Below are 26,678 nucleotides of genomic sequence, written 5' to 3' on the forward strand. Positions count from 1 at the left end.
GAAACTGATCCCCTTCTACAGGTTGAGAGAGTAGCACCACCAACCCAATTTCTGGGCCAGAGCAGGAGTGAGAAGAACCAGAGACTCGTAATTTGCATGGGAGGGGTCCCAGTGAGACAACTGATGATTCACCAGAAACTTGAGGTGCAGGGGAGCCCAGGGAACCGCAGCCATCAACCCCTGGACCCTCAACCAAGTCCGAGCCAGAGCCGACTGCGGAGCCAGGAGATCCAACAGAAGGGGCTGCATGGTAGCAATGTGAGCATGTGGGAGGAACACTGGCCCTATCTGAGTGTCAAAAAGACCGCAGATAAACTGCAGTCTCTGAGCAGGGTCCAGCTGAGACTTTGCTAGACTCAACTTGAAGACCAGGCATTGGAACACGGTTGCTTCCATTACCAGTTGAGTTTAGGAAGAGAGGAAGCAGAAATCAAACAATCATCAATATAGGGAAACACAGAGAAACCCTGAAGCTGCAAAACCCTCACGGCTGGAGCCAATACCTTGGTAAAAATCTGGGGAACGGTGGAGAGTCCGAAAGGCAACACTTGAAACTAATAATAAAGCCTGTCCACAGCAAACCGCAGGAACCATTGGCTTTCTGGATGGACAGGCATGTGAAAATAGGCATCTTCCAAATCCAGGGAAGTCATGTTGGATGAGTGGAATGATGGACTGGCATGTGGTCATCTGAAAATGATCCAGCTTCACCATTCTGTTCAGAGCCCTGAGATTCAGAATTGGGCAGTAAGACCCATCTGGAATTGGGACCAAGAAAAGAGATGAGTAGAGCCCAGGCTCCTTTCCGCCACTGGCACCTTGACAATAGTACTCTTTCCGAGCAACTTTTCCACTTCAGACAACATAGCAGTCCTCTTCATGGTGTCTCCTGACAATGGGGTAATCCGAAAATGAGTCGGAGGAGGAAAACTCTGGAACGGAATCCGATACCCCAACTGATGACCGACAGAACCCACTAGTCGGAAATCAAGCTGGATCATTGATCCAGGAACAAACAGAGCCGGGCTCCCACCCGGCATTGTCACTTCTGACCAGTACTTTTGGTCTGCTGATTCTGGGGTTTGTTGGTGAATGCAGCACCTTGTCTCCCGTCCCATCCACAAAAGGGTTGACAAGAGGAGAGATCGTCAAGAAAGTTTTGCTTATGGAAGAAAGATTTCTTATTCTGCAGACTGGAACAACTTCAGCAGCTTTTTCTCTTCTGTAGGACGCTATGCCATTGTGTTATGTCGTTACCAAAACGTTTAAGACCTTCAAAAGGCAGCTTATGAATTAAGGCCTTCTGTGCTGCTTCTAGACACCATGGTTTTGTCCACATCTAACAGCCACCGTCGCCCAGGCTGTTGAGGAGAAAGCCCACAGGATATAAGATGTGACATCAGACAAAAATTGTTTCAACACCTCCATCTGCCCCAAGATAGGAGTGGGATCCCTTTGATGTTAAAGACAGTCAAATAACTTCTCAAAATCCTCAATAAGGATTTGTGAGGCATATATGGAATAAGTACTCACCTTGGTCCCAAAGTGAAGCGCATCGCATGTCCACTTCAAGGCAGCCTCCACCTTCCTTACAACAGGATCAGAAAGGGAAGCTTCCTCAGAAGACAGGGAAGTGGAAGACGCCATCAAGGACAAAATAGAATTGACTTTAGAAACTTGTGAAAATTGTTCAGCAAACTGTGCCAAGTGATACCTCTTGCCCACAAAACGAGGACTCGCCTCTTTTTTCGATATCATGCCATTCCTTTGCCAGAATTTCCTTAATAATATGAAGAGCGAATCACCACCTTTAAGGCACTATACTGGAAATAGAAGCCATCATCCACCAAAGATTTAGGTTCAGATCCCAGGACCTCACGAATATGGGCCAGCATGTCAGAAAAACACTTTATCCTGAACATATTTTCCTTTTGGGGAATTGTCCAGTTCCTCATCCTCATCCCCTTTTAGTTTCTTTGCAGAAGGCTCACTGAGTGCAGCTTGAACTACAGAATTTACCTAGTCCTTTAAGTCTGCCCTGGAGATCTGCAACAGGTCATCATCCTGCAGCTCCTGAACATGTTTCCTTTTGGAACTAGACTTGCCAGACAAAGGCACCGACCCTTCATCTGTCATAATTGCAAGAGTCAAGCAGGATGTGAATATATAGGACATCCTTATTACTGCCCCCAAGCAAGCAAGTCGCAAGCCCCACAAGACTTTGGAAGCTAAAAGGCAGCCTTGCTGCCTCACCTGCAGTCACATACAAAAAAGACACAGCCGCTTGAGCCAGGTGCTGCCAGAATCACCTCAGCACCTGAACTTCCAGCCCGCAACCGCCTAGATTGCTCCCCACCCCAACCAAACACATGTGCAGGGAGCGTGGTCATGAGGAGAGCAAGGATGGGACTTACCGAAAGCAACGGTAAAGCCAGCTCACTCCATATAAAACGGCAACATGACACAAATAAACAAGTGAACCATAAAACGAAATGGCCAAAAAAGAGTCACTTACATTTGAAAATCTTGTGAAAACAGACTCCCAATGCACGTCACATCCATACAGCCCGTCAAGGGACAGGAAAAAAAATAGAAAAAACAGGCAGGGCGGAGGGTGGGAATGGATTTATATAATAAACATTAACAAGCATTTGCAATGCAATGGGTCTTGCATTTGCCCGAGTTAGAGCTATTAGCGTTGTAAACTCTCAATCTAACTTTTCTTGCCGCATAAATTGAAAATTTAAAGTAAAACAGTTTCACATAAAGTCACGGCTGCCATGAGCATCAGCGTGAAGAGACATATAAAAGGAAAAAGAAGTTCGCTTGCAGTCAAACTTATTGGCAAAAGTGCAATTAGCCATGTAACAAGTGCAAAGGCCAAGGCGTTAACAAAACCTCCCCAAGGCGGGACAAAGGTAAACCATTTACCAATGTCATCAAAGGATTTTTGAAGAGCAAGCCCACGAATGAGTGGTAGTGATGGGCCTGTCGGGAGGTGGAATCGCCTCGCTAATGTAAGGACTGGGATGAGGAGGTTCCTATGAGAGGGTTATAATCATTATTACCACTGATTCATTCCTAACAGCCCTGTGAATAAACATAGAGTTTATCCATAATCTCTCTGGGTGGCGCCAGAAGTCGCCATATGCATTTGAATACTTTTCCATTACTACCTAGGAGCGTTGATATTCGCATTTATCTACAAATAGCTGTTCTTAGTAATATGGAATGTGCTCATTTGTTCGTGCTCTGCACAAAAAAACTCAGAAGTTATTTTTTGTTAAACATTTTAAAAATAGACATGAATGTAAAATATACAGTTGCTTGTACACGTTGTATGGTGATTCGCGGGAAATAAACACAAATGAGTAACAAATCTGCACTCAAACGCAAGCAGCACTGACATATTAGACTTTACCCTTTCCCTCCGGCTTATGCAATAACATTGTAATTTTCCGTTTCAGACACCAAACACATTTGCTGTGTGTACAGAACATCGGGGTATTCTGCTGCGGGCAAACAGTGACAAGGACATGCATGATTGGCTGTATGCCTTCAACCCTTTGCTGGCGGGGTCCATCCGGTGAGGAAAATCCCCAACCTGTCCATCTTCACTCATTTCTGCGTACTCCATACTTGCTTCGCATTTTTAACTCTTCTACATATCTTTTCTTAGAAGGGCGATATTCTCCGCTGATCTTTGCTTATTACTGGCCTCCCTTTCCTCTGCTTCTCTCCTTCTCTCTTTGATCTTTGATTTTTTTCTTTATAAGGCACATTTGTTCCTTGCTCCCACAAAAAGGCGGCATGTGTCCTGTCTATCTTATTCCCGTTTTTACTCTACATCTCTCCTGGACACATGCCTCTTTCCCTCTCAATGTCCTCATCTCTATGTTTGTGCAGAATGTTATTATGAACTGAGTTGTGTGCATTGCCTATCACTTCGCTTCCAAACCAAAACATTTTGATGTCAAGCATATATATAGCACTGTGCTAACCCTATATAATCGTGGTTCCTTTTTTGCGGTTGTCTTTCTTCCTTTTCAACAATCACAGGAAAACACAAGAAATATCAAGAACTGCCTTAAGAAATAACAGTTAGTAGAGACAAGCCCGTTAATTGTGTTATCTAGGCCATTCTCAAAATAAACTTTTTATGTTTGTGGGTTTCTTTTATTCTTTTGGGTGGTTTTATTTTTTTTTAACGATTTTATTGATTTTTTTGTGACTGTTTTTGCAACTGCCATTCATAAACACTTTCTTGAATACATTTCTAGTTTATGCCAGGATTGGTGTAATTATGTTTTTTTCTGTAGTGGGGAACAAAGATTCTTATGAGAGTTCAAATGGGAAACAACACTTTTTTGACCCGGTTATCCACCCTCCCCCTATGAATTTCCGTAAAATTTGCTATGCTGAATCCAAATCGGATGATCTTTCGTTTTAGAAGTGCAGATTCATCAATTGGCACCAACTTTATTAGCAAAGTTTAAAAATTGCTCTTCAGAGGAAACTTTGTCCTAACCATGATAATAGAGCCGCTGTCTCCGATGTGTAAGAGAGAGAGAGCAAAAGAGAGAGAGAAGATACATAATGAATAACCACATAATATGATCAAGTATTGATATATATATTACCAGTTAGTTATTTTTTTATATTATATGTTTATTTTGGAATGCTTAAGCTTAAAAATCTGTTTTTTAAAATGCACCTAACAATGTGCACTGGTTGGAATTAGAATAGTTAGATCTTGTTTGCTGTTCATAAATAAATTATTGCCGACATAATGGACAATGGTATTTGGCAGTGGATTTTTTGAGATTCTGTGACTGAAATATTTATTACATAATTATGGATTTACTAAAATTGCAACTTAATTTGCCAATTAATACGCAGATTTCATATACAATGTTATTTGTGGCTCAAATTGATAAAAGTAATTCGGCCAGAGAATGTGTCACAAAATGTTCATGTATTGCACAAGTAATTTTGAATACTCTTTGTCATTTTTTCACACTCCATGCTACATAATCTTAGTAGCCCTGTAATGGCTAAGGTCTTCACAGTGGTTAGGAGGCTGTCATTATGACAATGAACTCCATATTTCACAAGCAAAATTTGCATATTTCATAGTACCCTTTGAAATATGGATTGTTTTGCCAATACATTTTGTGCTCAGTAAGCACACAGACATGTAATATATGCATAACGCAGGCGCCATGATGCCTTTTTCGTTATGATAGTCTTAGTGTTTCTATTGAAAAGGGATTTTTTATTTTCTTTATAACTGCAAGACTGTTTGATGAATTTGCTTGAAAGATATATATATTTTACCTACTGACAGTCACCAGTAGGTAGTTAAAGTTAGATCTGCTTTTCAATAGATGGGGGCTTTTTTTTGGTTTGCTAATAACTTTGACCCCGTTTGATTAATCTTCTCAAAACTTTCCAAAAAAACAAGTTCGTCCAACTTAGCTTCTTCCTGAAAGCTTCAAGGTGATCTATCAAGCAGGAGCTGAAAAAAAAGGGGAGGTCCCAAAACGTAAAATCGCGATGCAGAGTCACATTAATGTGATTCCGACTCGCAAATAGGAAGGGGTGTTCCCTTCCTATTTGCGACCGCATCGCCATGCTGAGTTGCTTTGTGACCGCGAAAGCGGTCGCAAACCAACTCGCAGTTACCACCCACTTGAAGTGGGTGGTAACGCATTCGCAAACGGGAAGGGGTTCCCATGGGACCCCTTCCCCTTTGTGAATGTCGCTGAAAATATTTTTTCAGAGCAGACAGTGGTCCAATGGACCACTGCCTACTCTGAAAAAAGGAAATCAAATGGTTTCATTATTTTTTTGAATTGCAACTCGTTTTCCTTTAAGAAAAACGGGCTGCAATTAAAAAAAAAAAACTGCTTTATTAAAAAAAGCAGTCACAGACATGGAAGTCTGCTGTCTCCACCAGGCCACCATCCCTGTGAGTACAGGGACTCGCTATGGGGTCTCAATTTACGACCCACCTCATAAATATTCATGAGGTGGGTCTTTGCGACCCCATAGCGAGTCGCAAAAGGTGTCTGAGACACATTTCTGCATGCACTTTTGCGAGTTGCAATTTGCGAGTCGGTATGACACGCAATTTGCAAGTTGCAAAAGTTTTTCTTGCTACATCTGGCCCAAACTGCTGAACGAAATTACACCAGATTCGTCAGGAAGCTAGATCTTAGTGTGCAGGTTGGGCTTTCGTGTAAATTCGTGTAGTAGTTTTTGAGAAATTAAGGGTCAAAAATAATTGTACGGTTGGGCTCATGAGAGTCCCGCAGGAGTCCTGCGAGAGTGTGAATTTAAAAATAAAGGCATGTGATTGCTCGAGAGGCATGCTTTCCTGTACCCCTTCACGCTGTTGCAGGAGTGAGCGGCACCAGTGAGTCTCGCAGGAGCGGAAGCTTTTATTGGCTGGCTGTTGGAATGTTAGAAATGAAATCGCCACCATTAGTGTTTACTGTGAAAAATTGGAGGTGTTGTGGAAATGAAGTAAAAAAACTATATAAGAGGGCAGCAGGCGGGCATGCTACTCCCCTAGATTTAGAGAGGTGGTATCTCACGGATAACTACTGTGAAGATTATAAATGTAAATAGTTTTTACCTAATTTTTAAGATCTCACAGGACTCTTGCGGGATCATGAGTAGTAAAAATGCCTAGATTAGTTCACAATACATTCTATTAGTAGAAATGGATATTGTGGTGCTTGTTTTTGAGAGAAAGTGGTAAGTACTGTGATGAGTAGATGGTTAATTATTTCTTGAGAGAGCTGGCGAAATATAGGGGCGAGAGCAAGCATTTACGTCTTGCAAGAGTTTGTAAGAAGGAAAAAAGGGAAACACTACAAACAGCATAGATCATGAAACTATAGAGAAGCTCTATAAAGAGCTATTTTTAAACAGTTTTCAACAACTATAATTTCTTTTGTGTTTTCAAACATTTTTAATATTTGTCGCTATTTTTTATTTATTTTTAAAAGGTAGAACAAAAACATACCACTTGAGGTGTGAAACAGCTTCTTCTTAAAAATAAAAAGGTGAACAATTTACAAAAAAAACTGTTCAAATGAAAAACAAACTACTGCCTAGGGGTAACTTGTGCTTTTAGACAAGTTTTCCCTGGGCAGACCTGCTTGGCTCTTATGAAACAATGATCTGCTTGAAAAGGCAGCAAAATAGTTATTTATTCAAAAAGCAAGATTATTGTCCTCCTAAGCACTTAGAACCTGGACAGGCACAGCATCTCCTGCAGCAAATGATGTTGAAGCCCCTCTAGAGTTCTCTATCTCTGCAGCACGAGCCAACGATGCCTGTGCAAGCCTTTGTGGGTGCATTGAACTCAGGTTTCTCCACATGTCTGTGGTACTCATGCTATATTGTTTAATTCTGCTTCCCCGGCTAAAATCTTTAAAAAAAAGTTTACAGGTGACGTACTTTGTACACACCTTCTTGGCACCTGGGCTCATTTCAAAATATTGCCACACACCAAGGATTTATTGGGTGGCTGAGCTGGTGCAGAAGCCCCTGGCTGTTCATCTGAATCAGATGAAGACATTGTTCTCTTCAAAGCCAAACAGGAAAGGGGTGCAAGCCAAATATGTCTACTCTCACCAAAGTCCAATACTGAAATAAACCAAAAATAATGGAATCTATTTCTTCTAAATAAAGACATCCATTTGAGCCAATCAGAATCTTTCCTTAGCGTGTTATTCGTCTCCCGGACTTCTCACAAGAGTGTCTTGCGGATGTTTCAGTAGACCATAAAAATGCTTCCATTATATCTTCTATAGTACTGTACACACTTCCTTTTTGTACCTTAAACAACATGTGCAATGTTCTACTTTGTTCAAAATTATAGCAAAATACTGTAAATAACTTAATTCTAAATGTACAATCTCTTTAGTGGTTTGAGAGAGCAAAACAGGAAGTACAGCCCCCTCAGAGTCCACGCAGGGGATTGTGCATCCAGGTCTCGTGAGAGCCATCACTTTAAAAAAAAAAAAAAAGAAGAAACCATGTGCTACGTATGACCCCACATATGAGATCACTCATGACATGTTCTATGACATCACTGAAGACATCACTAATGAAATAATTGATGACATCATCCACCCTTAGTTTTCCCACATATTGCTGTATAAACTTCTGTGGCTTTATATGTATTATAGTTCACATTAGCAATCAACCATAGCTATATGGAAAACCCTCATTGAGTATGGTGTTCAACCTGTATACAACTGTTTAGAGAAAGCCAAAACATAGAATGTCAATTCCAAAACAAATGCCCTACTATGGACAGCTTTTATCTGTTTCAAACGTCTGACACACACCACACCTACATTAAGACATCAAGTTAATATCAGTAGAGAACTGAGTACGGTAAACAGTGTTTACTCTATGGAGGGAGTTCATTCTATACAACAATGTTTTCAAATAGTGAAACTCTCGTGAAAAATAGAAGAATATTCAAAATAATCTACTAAGAAAAGTGTACACTCTTGCAGTAGTTGTCAAAAATACACTATTTTCTAAAAATACCCAAGATCTGAATGTAGGAATGGATGGTGTTGAGGGGTGAGGTGGGTGTTGCCCTGCCACCCTGGGGGAGAAACAATTGGGCGAGAAGAAGCTGCGAGCAGCCAGCAATAAATTGTGCTGGATTCTCGGTGAACAAACGTGTGAATCTGTTTTTTTTTAGGGGTGGGGGAGGGTGGCCGTTGGCACTGTGCATGGGTTGGCTGGTGAAGATTTCTTTGACCTTGAAGCATAAATGAGGGCAGTGACAACGCACTGGTGGGTGCAGTGGGTACCTTACATTGGAGAATACACTTCTACTTTGGGCGTTATTCACATGGCCCAAGAAGGAGTAGGAAGACCTCAATTAATCTCAATGCCTGGGGGCAGGGCAGGCTGCCTTAGACAATGTAGCAGTGGGTGTGTCAGTGGCCTCTGCCTCTTCCACCGAGACCCAGCAATTCCTGTTGAAATTCTTATGATAGGTGGGCTGCGGTCTGAGGGTGGAGTCCAGCAGCTTCCTTTGAGGATCTTCTACAGTGATATTTTTTGCCTCTGCAGTCCAGTCACCAGGCCTTGGGAGAATAAGTACATTGTTGAGTGAGTTTTATGTGAAGTTTTGTTTAGGCCTGCTGAAGTTTAACTTCACTGTGTCTTCCCTCGCATGAAGTACTTCTCGTTCTTAGTTCTTCAGTAGCTGCACACATGACATCTAGCAGTAGCATGAGTTATTGTAGAACATGGCATGCTGGCTAGAGCTCGAGGTCTTTGTGAAGTTCCAGTCCCCTCTCCTGTGCATATATGCAGAACGGGAACTCCAGTCAGTCTGAGACAGAGCTGGGCAACCCATACAGGCAAAGGTCTCGGAGGAGCAGGAAGTGTTGATGGGGCTGGAGGCTAGCGTGTCAACACTGCCCATTCTGGAGGCTGGGCAGGGTGCACAGGCTAGGCACCCCAGATGTGTGGACATTCTGGTGTGCAGGACATACTGACAGGGTAAGAACAAAGACAGAGCTAGGCACCAGGCAGAGTGCATCTGCTTGTTTTCAGTGAGCAAGGACTAGGAGAATCCTGAAAGAACACAGGGTCTTCACTGACGTCTCCCCTGCCGGGGGCTGGCAGTGCATGGGGTGTGTCGGCTTTCAGGTCTAAGTCCATAGTGCGCCAAGGGCAGGCTTCAGAAGTGGGGCATAAAAGGCGTGTGAGGTGGTGGGGTGTTTCCCCCTCTGCCAGTGAGTGGCAGTGCCACGCAGTATGATTACCGACAGGTCCAGCCTCATAGCACATTCCGGGCAGCCTGTGAAGGGCAGTGCCATTGAAGGGCTGGCCTCACAAGCAGAACCTGCTTTTCCTGGAACACCTGTCACCTTGGTACTGATCACCTGCTTCCGTCTGCGCAGCCCGATCCTGCTCTGAAAGTGGAAGGTGTCCCCTTTGGCATCAGATAGGGCCTATACAGGAGAAAGCACCCTTGAGATGAGCAGCTGCTCCCTTCAAAGCCCCCTCTCAGGCCCCCCTGGCTTTTCAAATATAGCGGGGTTATTTCAGGCTCTGAGGATGATGGGGAGGGCCTGCTCAGTCTCGACAGAGAAAAAAGCCCTGCTGCTCCTGAGGAATGGGGATGGTGGGGAGGGTGGAGATCTGAATGCGTGGAGGGGAGGGAGAGAGTCTTTGGGTGTAATCAGTCGTATTCACTGGCCAGATTAACTTACATTCTGCTTCAGGCTCTGCAAGTCCCTGTGGGTGGGTATCTGTTTTACATTTGCGTTTTGGTATAGCGCCCACTGGTTTTATGAATAGTTTCTAGGCACCATGGAGAGAGTGTGAGCAAACTCAGAATTGCAAGATAAACATCAAAAGGTAAACCTAGGTCTTGCACTCTGAGCTCCAGGGGGCACTGCTTCGAGGGAATGGGGGAAATCAGAGGTGCAGGGCAGAGTGGTACATCCGGCCAGCCAGTCAGTGTCGGCACAGCTGGGCCCAGAATTGCTGGCCAGCCTGGGAAAGTGAATAAGCGATGCTTGAACGCGTTGAAGAATAGAGGGGGTTCAATGACCTGGCTACGCATGTAGTGCTGTGAGGAAGCCTGCCCACTGCTTCTGCTCTGGGAGGAGAAGAACTTTAACCCCTTAGGTGATGGATTCCCCCCAGTGCTGAGCCCTTTTTTGGCTATTTGGGGTAGTTTGCGCTTAGGCACCCATAACTTTTTGTCCATATAAGCTATTAATGACAAATTTGCATCCTTTTTTCCAACATTCTTGGGAGTCTAACGTTACCCAAAGTTTGCGGGTTCCCCTGGAGAAGACCAAGAAATTAGCCAAAATACAGCTGACTTTTCTTTTTTTCTTAAAATGGGAAAAAAGTGCTGCAGAAGAAAGCATCTGTTTTTCTCCCTGTAAATGGCATTAACAAAGGGTTTGCAGTGCTAAAATCACCATCTTCCCAACTTTCAGGAACAGGCAGACTTGAATCAGAAAACCAAATTTTTCAATACAGTTTTGGCATTTTGCTGGGACATACCCCATTTTTACTATTTTTGTGCTTTCAGCCTTCCTCCAGTTAGTGACAGAAATGCGGATGAAACCAATGGTGGATCTCGGACAGCTAAACATTTCTGCAAAGTAGTCAAAATTCTGACTTGTGGGGCTCTCACTGGGTTCTGTTACCCAGAATCCCTTGTAAACCTCAAAAGTGTGCTAAAAACACTCTTTCCTGATATTGCGGTGCCGCAAAGTTCTGGAGTCTGAGGGGAGCCATAAACTTCCTTCCACCCAGTATTCTCCTAAGTTTCCCAATAAAAATAGTACCTCACTTGTGTGGGTAGGCCTAGTGCCTGCGACAGGCAATGCCCCAAAACACAACGTGGACACATCACATTTTTCCTAAGAAAATTGATGTGTTTTTTGCAAAGTGCCTAGCTGTTGATTTTGGCCTCTTGCTCAGCCAGCAAATAGGGAAACCTACCAAACTGTACATTTTAGGAAAGAAGCCACCTAGGGGAATCCAGGATGGAGTGTCTGATTTGTGTGGCTCTGACTGGGTTCTGTCAATGGGAATCCTTTGCAAACTTCAAAATTGGGCTAAAAAACACTATTTTCTGATATTGTGGTGCTGCAACGTTCTGGAGTCTGAGGGGAGCCACAAACTTCCTTCCACCCAGCATTCCGCTATGTCCCCCGATAAAAATAGAACTTCACTTGTATGTATAGGCCTTGAGTCCGCAACAAGAAATGCCCAAAACATGACATGGACACATTACATTTTTCCAATGAAAACCGGTGTGTTTTTTGTAAAGTGCCTAGCTGTGGATTGTGGCCTCTAGCTCAGCTGGCACATAGGGAAACCTACCAAACCTGTACATTTTTGGAAAGTAGACACCTAGAGAAATCCAGGATAGGGTGGCCTGTGGGGTTCTCACTGAGTTCTGTCATCCAGAATCCTTTGCAAACCTTAAAACTGGGCTAAATACACACTTTCCTCACATTTCGTTGCTGCAAAGTTCTAGAATCTGAGGGGAGCCACAAACTTCCATCTACCAAGCATTCCCCCAAGTCTCCCAATAAAAATGATACCTCGCATTTGTGGTTAGGCCTAGTGCCCGCTACATAAACTGCCCCAAAACGCAACGTGGACACATCACATTTTTCCATTGAAGACTGATTTGTTTTTTGCAAAGTGCCTAGCTGTGGATTTTGACCTCTAGCTCAGCAGAAACATAGGGAAACCTACCAAACCTGTACATTTTTGGAAAGTAGACACCTACGGAAATCCAGGATGAGGTGACTTGTGGGGCTCTCACTGGGTTCTGTCACCCAGAATCCTTTGCAAACCTCAAAATTGGGTTAAAAAACACTCTTTCCTCACATTTTGGTGCTGCAAAGTTCTGGAATCTGAGGGGAGCAACAAACTTCCTTCCACCCACCATTTCCCCTAGTCTCTTGATAAAAATGGTACCTCACTTGTGTGGGTAGGCCAATTGTCCGCGACAGTAAATGCCCAAAACCTACTGTGGCGATAATGATAACTGAGGCGAGTGTACTAATTGGTCCGCAGATCTGGAACTATTTAGGGAAACCTACGAAACCCAGACATTTAGAAAAAATAGACACCTACATTTCTGTGAAGTAAACTACAGGAATATGCATAGATCCACAAACATCTTACTACCTAGCGTTCCCCAGCTTGTCCCAGTAAAAACGCTACCCCACTAGTGTGCCTGTGACAGGAATAGATTACGCAAGGGTCATTGGTAGTCCTTGCATGATGGCTTCTGTTGACCCTGGAGCGATCCATCCTGAGGCACAAGCACACCATTAGGGTTGTGTTTTTATCAGGACAAGTGTGGAAACACTGGGTGGTAGGGATTTTGTGGATCCCTGCACATTCCTGTAGTTTAAGTGCCAGAAAAGCAAGGAAAAATAGCTTTTAATCAATGTTTCACCTTTATTATGGGTAGGAAAACATTGTGGAATACACACACACAACAGCTATATTGACTGCCCCAGGTGTCTAGTTTTCAGAAATGTCTGGGTTTGGTAGGTTTCCATACTTGGCCGCCAAGCCCAGGACTAAAGACACAGGTGATCGTCTTACAAAACCAGGCTGTTTTGTGATAGGTAATTTTGATATCTTCACAATATGTTTTGAGTACTTCACTGTTGCGATCACTTGCCTACCCACACTTGTGAGGCAACGGTTTTCTCGGGAGACTTAGAGGAACGCTGGGTGGGAGAAAATTTGTGGCTGCCTGCAGATTCAAGGACTTTTCCTCACAGAAATGCAAGGAAAATGTGCTTCTTAAGCAAAGTTTGTGATTTTTTAAAGGGATTCTGTGCAAAGGAAAACTGGTGAGAGCCACGCCCTGCACCCTTGGACTCCCATGGTACCTGTATGTTAAAAGTAATCCACCACTCACAATGGTTGGTTTTAGCACCTCCAGAAATTATGGTTTCAAGCATGAATACTTATCAAAGTAATTGAATATTGAAACCAAGCCTTCTGAAGGTGAGCCATGAAACCACTTCACAGCACTACCTGCTTTATGGTCCACTCACATGCCATTCACACACAACACTTTCATACCGCCGGCCACAGGCCCAATCCAACCAATCACTGCACTCACATCAACTTACAACTGACAGACAGGGCCCATCACATTCATACGCCACAGGACGCAATGCGTTTGACTACATTTTACCACCTGTCGGGTAACCGCCTCCTTCTTCCTGATCATTACCGAAGGCATGCGTAACGTACCTTTACTAACGACTCCTATGACAGCCACCTGAGGCTCAGGAAGACATGTTTTTTATGCGCCTTTAGCATGCTCACTGTGCTAAATCCAACTACTTCAAGTTTGTGGATGCAAGCTGGGGGTGTCCTTGTGAGGCCCATCCATCGAACTGAGTGAGCATATCTACCACTGAAACTAAGCAGATATGCTGGGGAATTTTCACTAAGTTTCTTAAAGAGAACGTCATAAACTTTGAAGACGGGGAGTGTTTGGCACAAAGGGTAGTCACCGTTATGTGCAGTACTGTGACTGTAATGCACTTATCATACCGCAAATTGAACATCTACTAAGTTCTTAAAGAGGATGAAAATGGCAAGAAGGTCAAACACTGACCCATACGTGTCATTGTCCTGCAGTGCCAGCGTGGCACGAGTGTGTTTGAATCCACAGGTGTAGATGATGTGCACCTGTATTATCTTTACTATCTGCCTTCTATCTGTGCAATATCCCTGAGAAAGCACACCCACAATGCTTTTCTTACCCGTTTATGTCTCTGTCCTCATCAGCGTGCTGACTAATCCTGTATAATTGCCAAGTGAACCTATACTAATACCTTCCACCATTAGCTACTTGAAGCTCAAGAAAAACATGTCTTTCATGCGCCATTAGCACACTTAGGGCCAGATGTAGCAAAGTCCCAAATTGCGACTTGCAATTTGCGAGTCCCTGCGACTCGCAAATTGCAAGTCGCAATTTGGGATGCAGAAAGGTGTCTCAGACACCTTCTGCGAGTCGCTATGGGGTCGCAAAGACCCACCTCATTAATATTAATGAGGTGGGTCGCAATTTGCGACCCCATAGCGATTCAGGGCACTCACGGACATGGAGGCCTGCTGGGAACAGCAGACCTCCATGTCCGTGACTGCTTTTAAATAAAGCAGTTTTTTTTTTCAAAGTGCAACCCGTTTTCCTTAAAGGAAAACGAGCTGCACTTTGAAAAATAAACCGAAACCTTTTGTTTCGGTATTTTTCAGGGCAGGTAGTGGTCCATTGGACCACTGCCTGCTCTGAAAAATTATTTTTTAGGCCAGACACAAACGGGAAGGGGTTCCATGGGGACCCCTTCCCGTTTGCGACTGGGTTACCATCCACTTCAAGTGGATGGTAACTGCGAGTCCATTTGCGACCGCTTTCGCGGTCGCAAATGGAATTGCATACCAGTGCGACTCGCAAATAGGAAGGGAACACCCCTTCCTATTTGCGACTCGGAAATGCATTTTGCGAGTCGGTTCCGACTCGCAAAATGCATTTCTACATACCAGATGGGCTTTAGCGACTCGCAAACGGCGTTTTTCGCCGTTTGCGAGTCGCTAAAGCTTTCCTTCATCTGGCCCTTACTGTGCTAAATCCAATTCCTTCCAGTTTGTGGGTGCAAGTTAGGGGTGTCTGAGTATGCCTTGTGAGGCCTATTCCTCAAACTGTGAGCAAATATGTACTGTTGAAACTAAGGTCGACATGATGGTGAATACTACGAAAGGTCGCTAAAGTAAAAAGTCAAACAAATATCCTGTGGAACTCATTCACCAATACTTCTACTTTTGCTTTAAAAGTGAAGCTACAAATTGAGTATGCACACTTTCAAAGAAGTAGAAATGTTGGTGAATATGTCCCACAGGACATTTGTTTGACTTATTACACTTACTCTGGTTCTCGTTGGCAATCATGGTGGTCTTTGTGTAGTATACATAGGTTCCCTAACAAGCACTTCAAAATGTAGTCACGCCTTTAATGTTTTGCCACACAGGGATCTCCGTGACAATGTGGCACATGTTCTATCCAATACTATGTGCAGTATGGGGACTATAATGCACGTTAATCAAACAGAAAACCTACCACATTCTGACGGCGGATAAAGGTGCAGGCCTTTAGGAAGTCCATGATTTCCTGAAGTAGATGAAGTAAGATTATGTGGCTGCTTGTCTAATGTAGTAGTGGCCCATGGACCTTTGGTATCCATGCACAGCTACTAAAAGATTTACACAACGGCAGCTCCACCTCAGTTGATTTCCCAGAACTTTGCTTTAGTATGATACAACGTAAAGCAAGTAGGGACACAGAGGCCTGGCTGAGACGGGCACTGGACACAGTAATAACGACTCTTCTGACGCTTTCCATGCTTCAAGCACACTTTACAGCAACGGCATGGACAATGCTTTTTGGGTGTTTTAGGAATGCGATCAGCAAAGTGCTGTTCCTGTAGCCTTGCCACATCCTTCAGAACATATGAAGTAGAGGCTGCTGCTTCTGTAATAGTAGTGAGGCTTTGAATTGCAAACAACTGGAAGTCAAGGAAAGTCATGAGTCTTCCTGTGGTTGTCTGATGATAAACAACATATGCATTGTATGTTGCCACCTGGATCAGGTGGGTAAACAATTAGTTGTAACGAGTGCGAGTTTTACGACACATGTTGTATGGTTGAAGAACCTGGTTGTTTTTGTGCACTCCGCCCATGTACTTATTGTAACAAAATATACAGGTGGGCTTGTGGACTTCTGCCATCTGACCCCAAACCGTGATTGGGGGGGAGTGCTCTCATCATGAATTGTAGTGAGCACATATACATCACACCTATCCAAGAAATTGACTGCGAGCAGTTCGTTGGAACACAACGCAGTACTCTGGGATTTCTGGAGCTTCTTGCAAACAAGCTCCTGCAGGAATCCTTTGCGGTTACAGTGAACTGTCCCGCAGGCCACAGTGCCAGTTTTGTAGAGTTCTAATCCTATATAGAAATTGTCCACAAAGAGGTTATAACCTTTGTGAAGGAGTGGCTGGACAAGCTCTCATACAAATTTCCCTGTGACCTCTAACATGGTGGGCAACCTACAGGGTTTATGGTAGAGTCCTTCCCTGTATACACTCTCAAGCTGTACATATAGCCAGAAGAGCTCTCACAAAGCATGTACAGCTTGATGCCATAGCAAGCTCTTTTGCTCGCAATGTACTATCTGACCAGCAGCCGCCCTTTGTACAGGATCAAGGACTCATCAACTGCTATATTCTTTCCAGGAGTATAGATCTCTGGAAACCTGTCAGACAAATGTTCCACGACAGGCCAAATTTTGAATAACCTGTCATGGTCTGGATGGTCCCGGGTCAATGCACCAGAATTATCATTGAAATGCAGCAAGTGTTGCACTAAGAAAAACAATCTCTGCTCATGTACGGTGCAAAAATGGGGGTTACCCAAACTGTGCGATTCGTTCAGTTTGACTGCAAGGTGGGTTTCTGCACTAATCCCATTTTGAGCGTAAGGCCCAAAAGTATCTTCAACTCTGCCAGCCAAGTGGGAGTCCACTGGGGTGCCCTAGAATGGGGCCCTAGAGTGCCTCTATGCTCCCTCAGAAATTGTTCTGCACACAATTTTGTTTGCTGCACAATTTGCTTAAGGAGGTCAACATCCAAAAAGAGATGAAGGTTGTCCACTGGAAAAAAAGTTGGCCATATCGACTTTACATCCAGCGTCACCAGTACAAGGTGGAATTTGGGGTTGAACTAAATCGGGGGGCTGCCAAGAGTGCACTCCCGCTGTGCTTGCCACTGCATGCACCTGCTCTCTGGGTTGGGCTAACCCGTTGTTATCCCATTGCACAGACTGTGCTTACGAAGGGACAGAATGAATGTCCTCATCATCTCCCTCAGAATCAGTGGAAGAATCACTCCCAGATTCTGCTCCATTGTCCTTTCCTTCAGATGCCGTCTCAGTATCTGCTGTCTCAGTCTCTGATTCTGCCTCAGAGCTGTCCTTCATAACCCGAATTACGGCTTGAGCAGCAGTCATCCAGCGAGACGCCATCTCAGCTACTGGGTAAACTGTCCCTCTAAAGCACTAACCTACGTAGAAGGCAGATAGTCACAAAATTGTTGGTGGGTGTGTGTGTGATATGTGCAACAGTAAATGTCAATCATCTTACCTTCTCTTCTTCACTCAATTAGTAGATTCTCTGCAGACACTGAATAAAACAAAAAAGATACACTATAAATTCACCTTACCACATACCCCTCATCACAGACTTTAGTGCTGGTGGCACCCAGTGTGACAGTCATTTTTGGTGCTCCCCCTTCCATGACCAACTCCTCGAATTCCCTCACTACCACCCAGCAAAAGTGACCCTTATCTCTCCATAGACCCCCTTGCACGTACGTTTCATTTATTTTAAAGCGCAGGTAACGCCTGGCTTTACTAATCCACTCATCTAAATACACATCTATCCTTTGTAGCAGGCACACTAACCATATGCACTACTTTATGGCATCAAAACTGCCACTAGAGAAAAGTCAGACCTCTTTCTATATAGAGATAATCTATCTCTAGAAATATGTATATGTGTGTATATATATATATATATATATATATATATATATTTTTTTTTTTATATATGTGTGGTTTTCCTGGGGGCCGGTTCTGGCTGCCTTAAGTCAAAACATGTAAAAAAAAGTGATATATATATATATATATATATATATATAGAGAGAGAGAGAGAGAGAGAGAGCTTACACTGCCCACATATATATGTGTATATATATATACACATATATATATATACAGAGAGAGAGAGAGTCTCTCTCTATATCACTTTTTTTTTATACATTTGCTTTCCCTGGAGAAGATCGTGACCCAAAGACAAACCACACATGTATAAATAAATAAAATATGCCTTCATAGGGGGTTGACCTGTGTCAGGACAGGAGGGCAGACCCCAACATTTTCAATTATTCTTTTTTTATTTAAATATCCCCAGGGTAAACCATTCCTTTTTTCTTAATAAAATGAGGCCCCCCTAAGGACTCTGACCTTTTAAAGTTATTTTTATTACCGGGAGCGCGATCACCCCTCCCCCAGGGAAAACCATTTATTTTTTAAATAATGCTCCCATGGGGCGATCCATGGCCAGTAAACAGTGCCAGGAAGGCATTGATGGAAAGGGGAGACCCTCCCCTTTCCATCAATGCCTCCCAGGCATCTGGGGAGGCTGTTTTGACCTTTTTTCCCCACCGGAGAGGAGAGAGGACTCTTACCGGGTTCGGTCCGGTCGGGAAAGTGTGACATCAGTGTGCCGCGAGATGGGTGGGACGGGGGTAGGGGGGAGACGCAGAAGCTCTTCCACATCTTCCAAAAGGATAAAAAGAAAAAAAAATCCTACAGTGCTTTGCACCAGAGGATTTTGAGAACCCCTCCCTGGCGTTGGCCAGTGGTCGACGCCAGGGAGGATGTGCAGCCATTGGCTGACACACACACTGATAGGAAATCTCAGTGCCCTTTCTGACAACAGTGCTACTGAACGGCTATGAAATAAAACTCATGAGCAGCTGCAAAAGCAGTTAAATCTATTCAGGGATTACATAAATTCCGTGCACATAGGCGATTGAACGATAGGCTTAAGCGAAGTGGATTCTGGCCCTACTCATGTGCAGGGTCAGGAGGGTTGAAGAGTGAGGTTGGGACTAGGAACTACAAAACAGCTTCAGAGATAAGAAAGAGGGTGTTTGCTGTGCTGAGGCTTGCAGCTTAGGGCAGAAGGCAGCTGTTGTTCCACACAAGGGGGTCTTGAACCCCGACTTTAGCAGCTACAGGGTACAGCCAGGGTGGGGTGCTTTATGGGCCTCTTCTGTCTGCAGCTTGGCACGCAAAAGCTAATAATTACCACTATTAAGAAATACAGACAAGGAAGTGGGTGCAATTCAAAACAAAAGATGTGTAAATAGGCAAGTTAAAGAAGGAATGAATAGTGAATAGAAGAAAGGGTGGATAGATGGATGCAGGAGTGGTTGAATGAGTGGCTTGATGAAAGAGTGGGTAGATGCATGAATGGGAGAAAGGATGAGTGGATGAGTAGGTGGATGGAAAGGTGAAAGAATGGCAGAGTAAATGGAATGATAGATAAGTGGGTGGACAGGTGAAAGGATGGCAAAGAAAAGTAATGAATGGTAGATGTAGATGGGCACTTGAAAGGTTGGCAGAGTAAAGAGATGGATGAATATGTGAAGAGACAGGTGAAAGAGTAAAGGGATGGATATTCAGGCGAAAGGATGTCAAAGTAAACGGACGCATGGATAGCTGGACGGACAGGTGAAAGGATGGCATAGAATCGGGATGGATAGGTTGATGGACAGGTGAGGGATGAAAGGATGGGTGGGTGAAGGATTTGTGAGTGGGTGGCAGAGTTGATGAATGAGTGGATGGATGGATTGATAGCAGGCAGAGTAGATGGATAAATGGAAGAGTGGATGAATGGATGGGTGGAAGGCAGAAAGGATGTATGGTGGATGGATGGATGGCAGAGTGAATAGATGGATGGCAGAGTAGATGGGCTGATTGTTAGAAATGGGGTCTCTGGTTGGCAGTCAGTTTGCAATCTGTCCAAGCAGTGACCCTCACTCTAGTCAGGGCTATGGATAACCCCTGCTTACCCACTTGGTAACTTGGCACAAGCAGTAAGGCTTATCTCAGAAGCAGTGTGTAAAGTAATGGTACCAGCACACACAGAAATACAGTGAAACACTACAAAATGGGCACCACACCAGTTTAGAACAATAGGTAATATTTATCTAAATCAAACAAGACCAAACAAAAAAAATCCAACATACACAAGTCAAGATATGAAATTTCAAAAGAATAAGAGTCTTACTCCATAGAAAACAATGGAAACATTGATTTCACACAAAGTACCTGGTTTGCATTACAAATAAATCTGCACGTGTGTCGGAAAATTCAGCGATGCCTCGATTCTTTACTTGCAAGTGAGGCCGGGCGTTGTTTCTTCTCCAGTCGAGTAGGCAATGTGTCATTTGTCTCCCTCGCAAGCGAACTATGCATCGATTTCCAGACAGAGCACCTCGGATTCACGCCGTTTCACGATGACTTTGACGCCTAAGGGTGATGCGTGAGAAATCTGGTTGCACTGTGTTAGAAAACCGCGCTGCGTGGGGTTTGCGTCATTATCAGCAGCCACAAGCGGGTGTTGCATCGTTTCACCAGCACAATGCGTCGATCTCCCAGCTGCGATGCAGGTGGAGCGTCGATTCTTGCCCCGCAGCGGGTGGCACGTGTTTATCAGCCGCGATGCAGATGGTGCATAAAAAATTTCCCTGCACTGCGTTCTGTGTGTGGATTTCAGCTCTTGTTCTGCCAACTTCGCCTTTTAAGGGCCCAGGGACTGGATAGGGCACCACCTGGCAGGGCAGGAGTCTCAGCAGAGAGTCCAGGTGCTGGCAGAGGAAGTCTTTTATGGCCCTGAGACTTCCAAACAGGAGGCAAGCTCAATTCAAGCCCTTGGAGATCCTTCTCAAACAGGAATGCACAACAAACTACAGTCTTTGTCCCCTTTCACAGGCAGAAGCAGAAACTGCAGGATAGCCCAATAAAGCACAGGCAGGGGCAGCACTTCTCCTCAGCTCTTCAGCTCTTCTCCTTGGCAGAGGTTCCTCTTGGTTCCAGAAGTGATCTAAAGTGTGGAGTTTTGGCTCCACTACTTATACTCCTTTCTGCCTTTGAAGTAGGCAAACGTCAAAGGAAAGTCTCTGTTGTTTACAAGATCCTGCCTTGCCTAGGCCAAGCCCCAGACACACACCAGGTCCTGTGCGCCTGTCAAACTACAAAGTGCATTCTGGAAGTTGTAGTATTTGGTTAGTTAAAGTGAGCTAACAGCGTCATTTGCAATAAGTTGTAAAGGAAAGGCTAGAACTGGAAAAGATCATGTGCAAATGACATAGAAAGGTCCATGCTCACAGGATACCTTTTCTGTAGAACCTTTTCTTATCTATAAAGAAGGTGTCTCTGTGCTCCCCACACAGCACCCCTCGTTTCTTCTACTAACACATCATTGCTTCTTTTTCAGCCCACTTCCGATCTGGCCTTCATCATCTAATTTATAAAGTTTTTGCCATGTATGGTGTTACCAACCGTCTGGGCCTTGATGACTTGATCAACCAAAACAGTAAAGAGGCAAAAATTGTGTTACGGTTAGGAAACACTTAGAATGCCTATTTCTGTTGGATGGATGTGCTTGGCTCGGGGTCATTTTGTAAGATTAGTTTGATGATTGGGCAAATTTTAGACTTGTTTCTAATGTTTTCTTCACACTTGTGCTTTAAAATGCTATAGCTGGATACAATTTTTTTAGCTATTTTCAGTAAATATGTGGTGTAAAATCCACCATTTAAATTCATTTTTTCATATTTTTTTTGCCGGGGAAGAGCAGCCTCCCTCACCAGCCCCATCCTCCATTTGTGTTTCAGTCATGCACTCACTCACTATATTCGGATATAAAATTTCCGCCGCACCACTTTGAAAATCCACCAGCCGCCACTGTCTGACTGTGCTAAAGGTCATACTACCTGCACCCTTCATACTGTCTTGAAAACTGTACAGTTTGCTCATATTCTGAAGCAGAGCAAGCATGCATACATATTTTAGTATTCAGTGCATGCAGTCTTCCATACTAAGGATAAATTAGCTTGCTGACATGATTCTCTATAATAACTCAGGCTGCTTACAAAAGTTAGTATCTATTACGTAGAAGCTTTCTCTTGTTCGAAACTTTTTCTGCAGAACTAAAAGGTTGTGTGGAATATAGTGCATACAAGTCAACTGTCACTTGCACACACAGTTACTCTTCAATGCAAACATTTATAATGTGTTTAATACTGCTACACAGCTACTGTGCATTAGGAGCACACACATTTTGTGAATGCTTACACCCATTGGCTGCCCACAAGCTGTACAAAATTATGTAGAAACGTAATATTGTACTTACTCACCAGTATGTAAACTGTAAAACAAACATGCACACTCATTGGATGATGTCATCAGTGATGTCATAAATGGTGTCATAGAAGACGCATTGAGTGATGTCCTATGCAAGGTCATAAGCACTATATGGTAGGGGATCAATTTATAGTTAGTGCTGCTAACTATAACTGCTGAATTTCTGTATTTTTTTTTTTAGTTAAAAACTTTAACATTGTCATTGAGAAATTCAGCTAACTGTAACGTAGTTTAACCTTTGTATTTTTTCAGTGAGAGAGACAAGGAGAGTGTATGTGTGTGTGTGTGTATTACTATCCTTTTGGAGACTTAGACACACTCACACCGTGGGGACTTGATCGTACTGTGGGGACCTGAATCTAATTCCCCACAAGGTAATTCCCTTTAAATGATAGAAAAAGACTTCAGAGACATCTGTTTCAATTTTTATTTGTTATCTTAATTGGCCTTGTGTTTCGTGATGTGTTTATTTTTTTGCTCAGCTCTGCCACTGTAGGAAGAAAATGATATTGCAAGCTTATACACACCAAGCAATCTAAACACACTTCAATAATCTCATCCATAGGTTAGAAGCAGACACATTTTATAGGAAAGCTACCATATCTGTTACTGGAAACATTTAACCAATTTAACTGGCTTTTCAATGTCATCTAAATGTTCTCTTTTTATTAAAAATAATTTTAGGTCAAATGAAGAAATTTATTTTGCACATTATACTGAGATTGACCAAAGATCAGGCAGCAGAGAGCTGTGACTTGAGCGAACAGAAGAAAATTGCACAGCGGAAAATATATAAAGAGGTGCAGACCGATTATGTCATTGACTTAATTTGTGCAGAAAAAGCTGATGCTATATGTTGAGCTAGGGCACAAAGATATGCGAACAAAGTCTTGTGTGAGATTTGTACTCAAGACAAACCCTCGAGAAAACCTTTCTATGTGCATACAACGGCACATGAGTAACCCTGATAAAATGGATAATTTTGCTGAAATTATTGAAGTTACACTTTGAAATAACACACAGTGTTTTGCTTCAACAATATTTGATTCTGGTTCCAATTGCAGCTAGGATTTCATGAAAGCTAGGTCCTGCTATCTGGTTTTGCATGGGATTCTAGCAATCTTTACTACTGTTTGCCTCCACTCCCCATAGGTCACCCTTTTGGGACATAGGTCCCTGCTCAGATTCAAATTGTTTCCTCCTTCAGAACAGCTCTACCTGCATGTGTTGTCGCCTTGGAAGGTGCCTGCTTGGAGCAGGGGAGTGACTCTGTCACTCCACGGGAGATTCTATGTCAGGACCGGAGGCTCAGATTATGCTATCTCTTTCTTTACTGACCCAAACAGCAGCCAATCAAATAACATTAAACAAAAAACTACATTTCCCATGATGCTTTAGTCCCAGCATCACATGCTCCAATCACCGAGCGTGACCTTCGTCCATAATAGCCATAACCTTAAACGTCACATCCTCGTTCTTTGCTGCTTCGAAGCAGATAAGTGTCTTTTATATTTACTATGATACAAATCTTGTACTTTGCATTGTTTTGCTGTCAAAATATAGCGACGCGATTCTGCTTGCTTTGTTTACTTGTAATAGTCAGTTTTTGGCGGCTTGCCGACTTCTTGTGCTTTTCAAATCAGCTGTTTTGTGGAGCGGGAGCTCTGTACGCGCCTCGCGCGTAGTCTGTTTTCTCTGGCAACCCGCTCTGCCGAGCGTGCGTGATTTTACGATTCGATCTCCTTTCCCCGGGTTCTTTGTGGAGATCGGCTCGTGATTTCAAACGCGCTTGGGCATTTGCAGGTGCCCGAGCCTCAGACTCAAAAAGTGTCTCCTGACGCCCAGACTACGCGATAACTGGGTTGTAAAATGATATTAAGGTAGTGCCTAGAGTGTCAGACAGGCGGCTCCCTCCACATACTATTAAGGGTTTCCTTGACTCATTTTGTGCCTGTAAGGTGTTCTTACACTCCCCCTTTTTTCTTGGCCTGCTAATTTACATAGATTACTAAATATTATGGCTCAATGGAGTGACCAAGATACAGGATATTATCCTGAGGATGCAGATAACCAATTAGAGGTTAATCTAGTGGAAGCACTCGACTCTAGAGTTCAGCAGTCAGTAAATGATGCATTGGTGAGAGCGCTAGGTCCTTTTTCAGGACAATTGTTGGAATACGCTCACTCTCAAGGCTGGATGTCTGATAAAACATCATCTGTTCCAGATGGGAATAATCCTAAGGTATCCTCAAAATCTAAGGCTAAAACAAAGAATCTTGTAAGTGATGACCCCTCTGGGGACTTGCATGCGGATGTGTTTGAGAAACTGCACAAGAAACGAAGTTCTGAACATAATTATAGCACTTTGGGTAATTCCTCGTCTTCATGGGCCTCTTCTCATCAGGATTCAGACGACTTAAATACCCCAGCTCCCAGCAAGAAAGCAAAAAAACAAACCACTCCGCTTCAGTTGTTAGATTTTGACCCTTCAGAGATCGTGCATCCAGGTCTTCAAATTGGCTTCCATCTTCGGAAGTTGCGCAATGTGTCCATGCTAATCTAAGAAGAGGCTTTGATAAAGAGGTCCGCTCACGCCTCAGGGCAGAATGCCCTAGGCCAGACTTAGATAATAACGTTGCAGACACTCCGGAAATTGATCCTACAATGGTTACCTTCCTGAAGAAATTTGCACAGGATCCTAAAAAAGGTGTGGATAGATCATGGCGCCTTTGTCAGGACAAACTTCTCGATCTGTCAGGCCCATTAACTAAATTTCTAGATTTGGCGGTCGTCTCTAAGGAATCGGGCATCCCTGTAGACACGGATGTCTTTATGGGCTGGGCTCAGAGAGCTGTGTGCCAGTTAGGTAACACCAACTGTGCAATTTCTGCTGAGCGCAGGAAGTCCATACTTATGCGTATGGATCCTAAGCTAGTCGATTTAGCCCCTTCGGAGGCGGGACCAGCTGCAGAAGGTCTCCATTTTAGCTCATCTTTCATTAAAGAGTTGGCGAAATTTTGTTCCACCTTTTCCACCCTGGACAAAGCGCAAATGTCCCTTAAAAAAGTATTTAAGCAAGGCCTTTTTGTCAGGGCCGGGCATTACGGTGGACGAATGCCCGGCCGGGGCTCTTTTGGTAGTCCCCAAAACTATTACCCTAGGGGAAGAGGTAACTGGTCCGGAGACCAATCCGATGCCACATTCTATCCCACTCGCTCCAGAGGAGGTAGACCCAGGTTCCGCAGGGGACATCGCAGAAGTCAACAAGGAGCAATTCAGGAATCAGCCTATACTGGTAAGCCTTATTCACCATTCTCAGGTTATTCTCGGGGGAAGAGTGGGATTGTTTGTAGACAACTGGAGAAAGATCTCTGGGGATTCTTGGATTTGTCAGACGGTGTCAGGCTTTCATCTGGAGTTTATCAGCACTCCGATTCAACTGTCTCCCCCTGTACAAATGAGTTTTTCCCACGCAAGTCAGAGGTTTATAGATGTAGAGGTGTAAGCCTTATTAGACAAAGGAGCAGTAGTTTTCTCAACTCCTCACCCCTCTGGTTTTTGCAATCCCATTTTTGTGGTAGACAAGAAAGGAGGAGGGCATCATCTAGTTCTAAATCTAAAAGACTTCAATTCTTGGATTGTGTACAGACACTTCAAGATGGAGGGGATTCACATGTTGAGGGATATCCTTTTAGAAGAAGACTGGATGGTACGTCTAGATCTAAAAGATGCGTACCTCTCAATTCCGATCTTTTCCCCTCACAGGAGATTTCTACAGTTTCACTGGAACGGTCATTGTTTGGAATTTACAGCCCTACCGTTCGGCCTGTCCTCGGCCCCTTGGTGCTTCACGAAATGGTTGAGACCAGTGATGGAATAGTTGAGAACCGAGGGAGTACGTCTAATCCTTTATGTGGATGACATCTTAGTGATGGCACAGGATCCCCAGTCTTTGCTGATGCACATGAACTGGACAATCAGTCAATTACAGGATTCGGGTTTCCTTATCAATGCGCAGAAGTCATTGTTGAATCCAACTCAAGTGATCGAGTTTTTGGGTTTCAAGA

General features: G+C 43.7%; 1 protein-coding gene across 2 annotated transcripts in view; it reads left to right on the forward strand.

Annotated features, from left to right (window-relative positions):
- Positions 1 to 26,678, forward strand: part of KIF1A (kinesin family member 1A) — a 3,950,406-nt gene that overhangs the window by 3,738,993 nt on the left and 184,735 nt on the right. For both annotated transcript variants that reach the window (XM_069213666.1, XM_069213667.1), the window contains one exon: positions 3,468 to 3,586. In XM_069213666.1, coding sequence (XP_069069767.1) covers positions 3,468 to 3,586 — 119 coding nt within the window. The remainder of the gene's footprint in view (positions 1 to 3,467; positions 3,587 to 26,678) is intronic.

Source organism: Pleurodeles waltl, chromosome 11, assembly GCF_031143425.1.
Source record: "Pleurodeles waltl isolate 20211129_DDA chromosome 11, aPleWal1.hap1.20221129, whole genome shotgun sequence".
NCBI lineage: Eukaryota > Metazoa > Chordata > Amphibia > Caudata > Salamandridae > Pleurodeles > Pleurodeles waltl.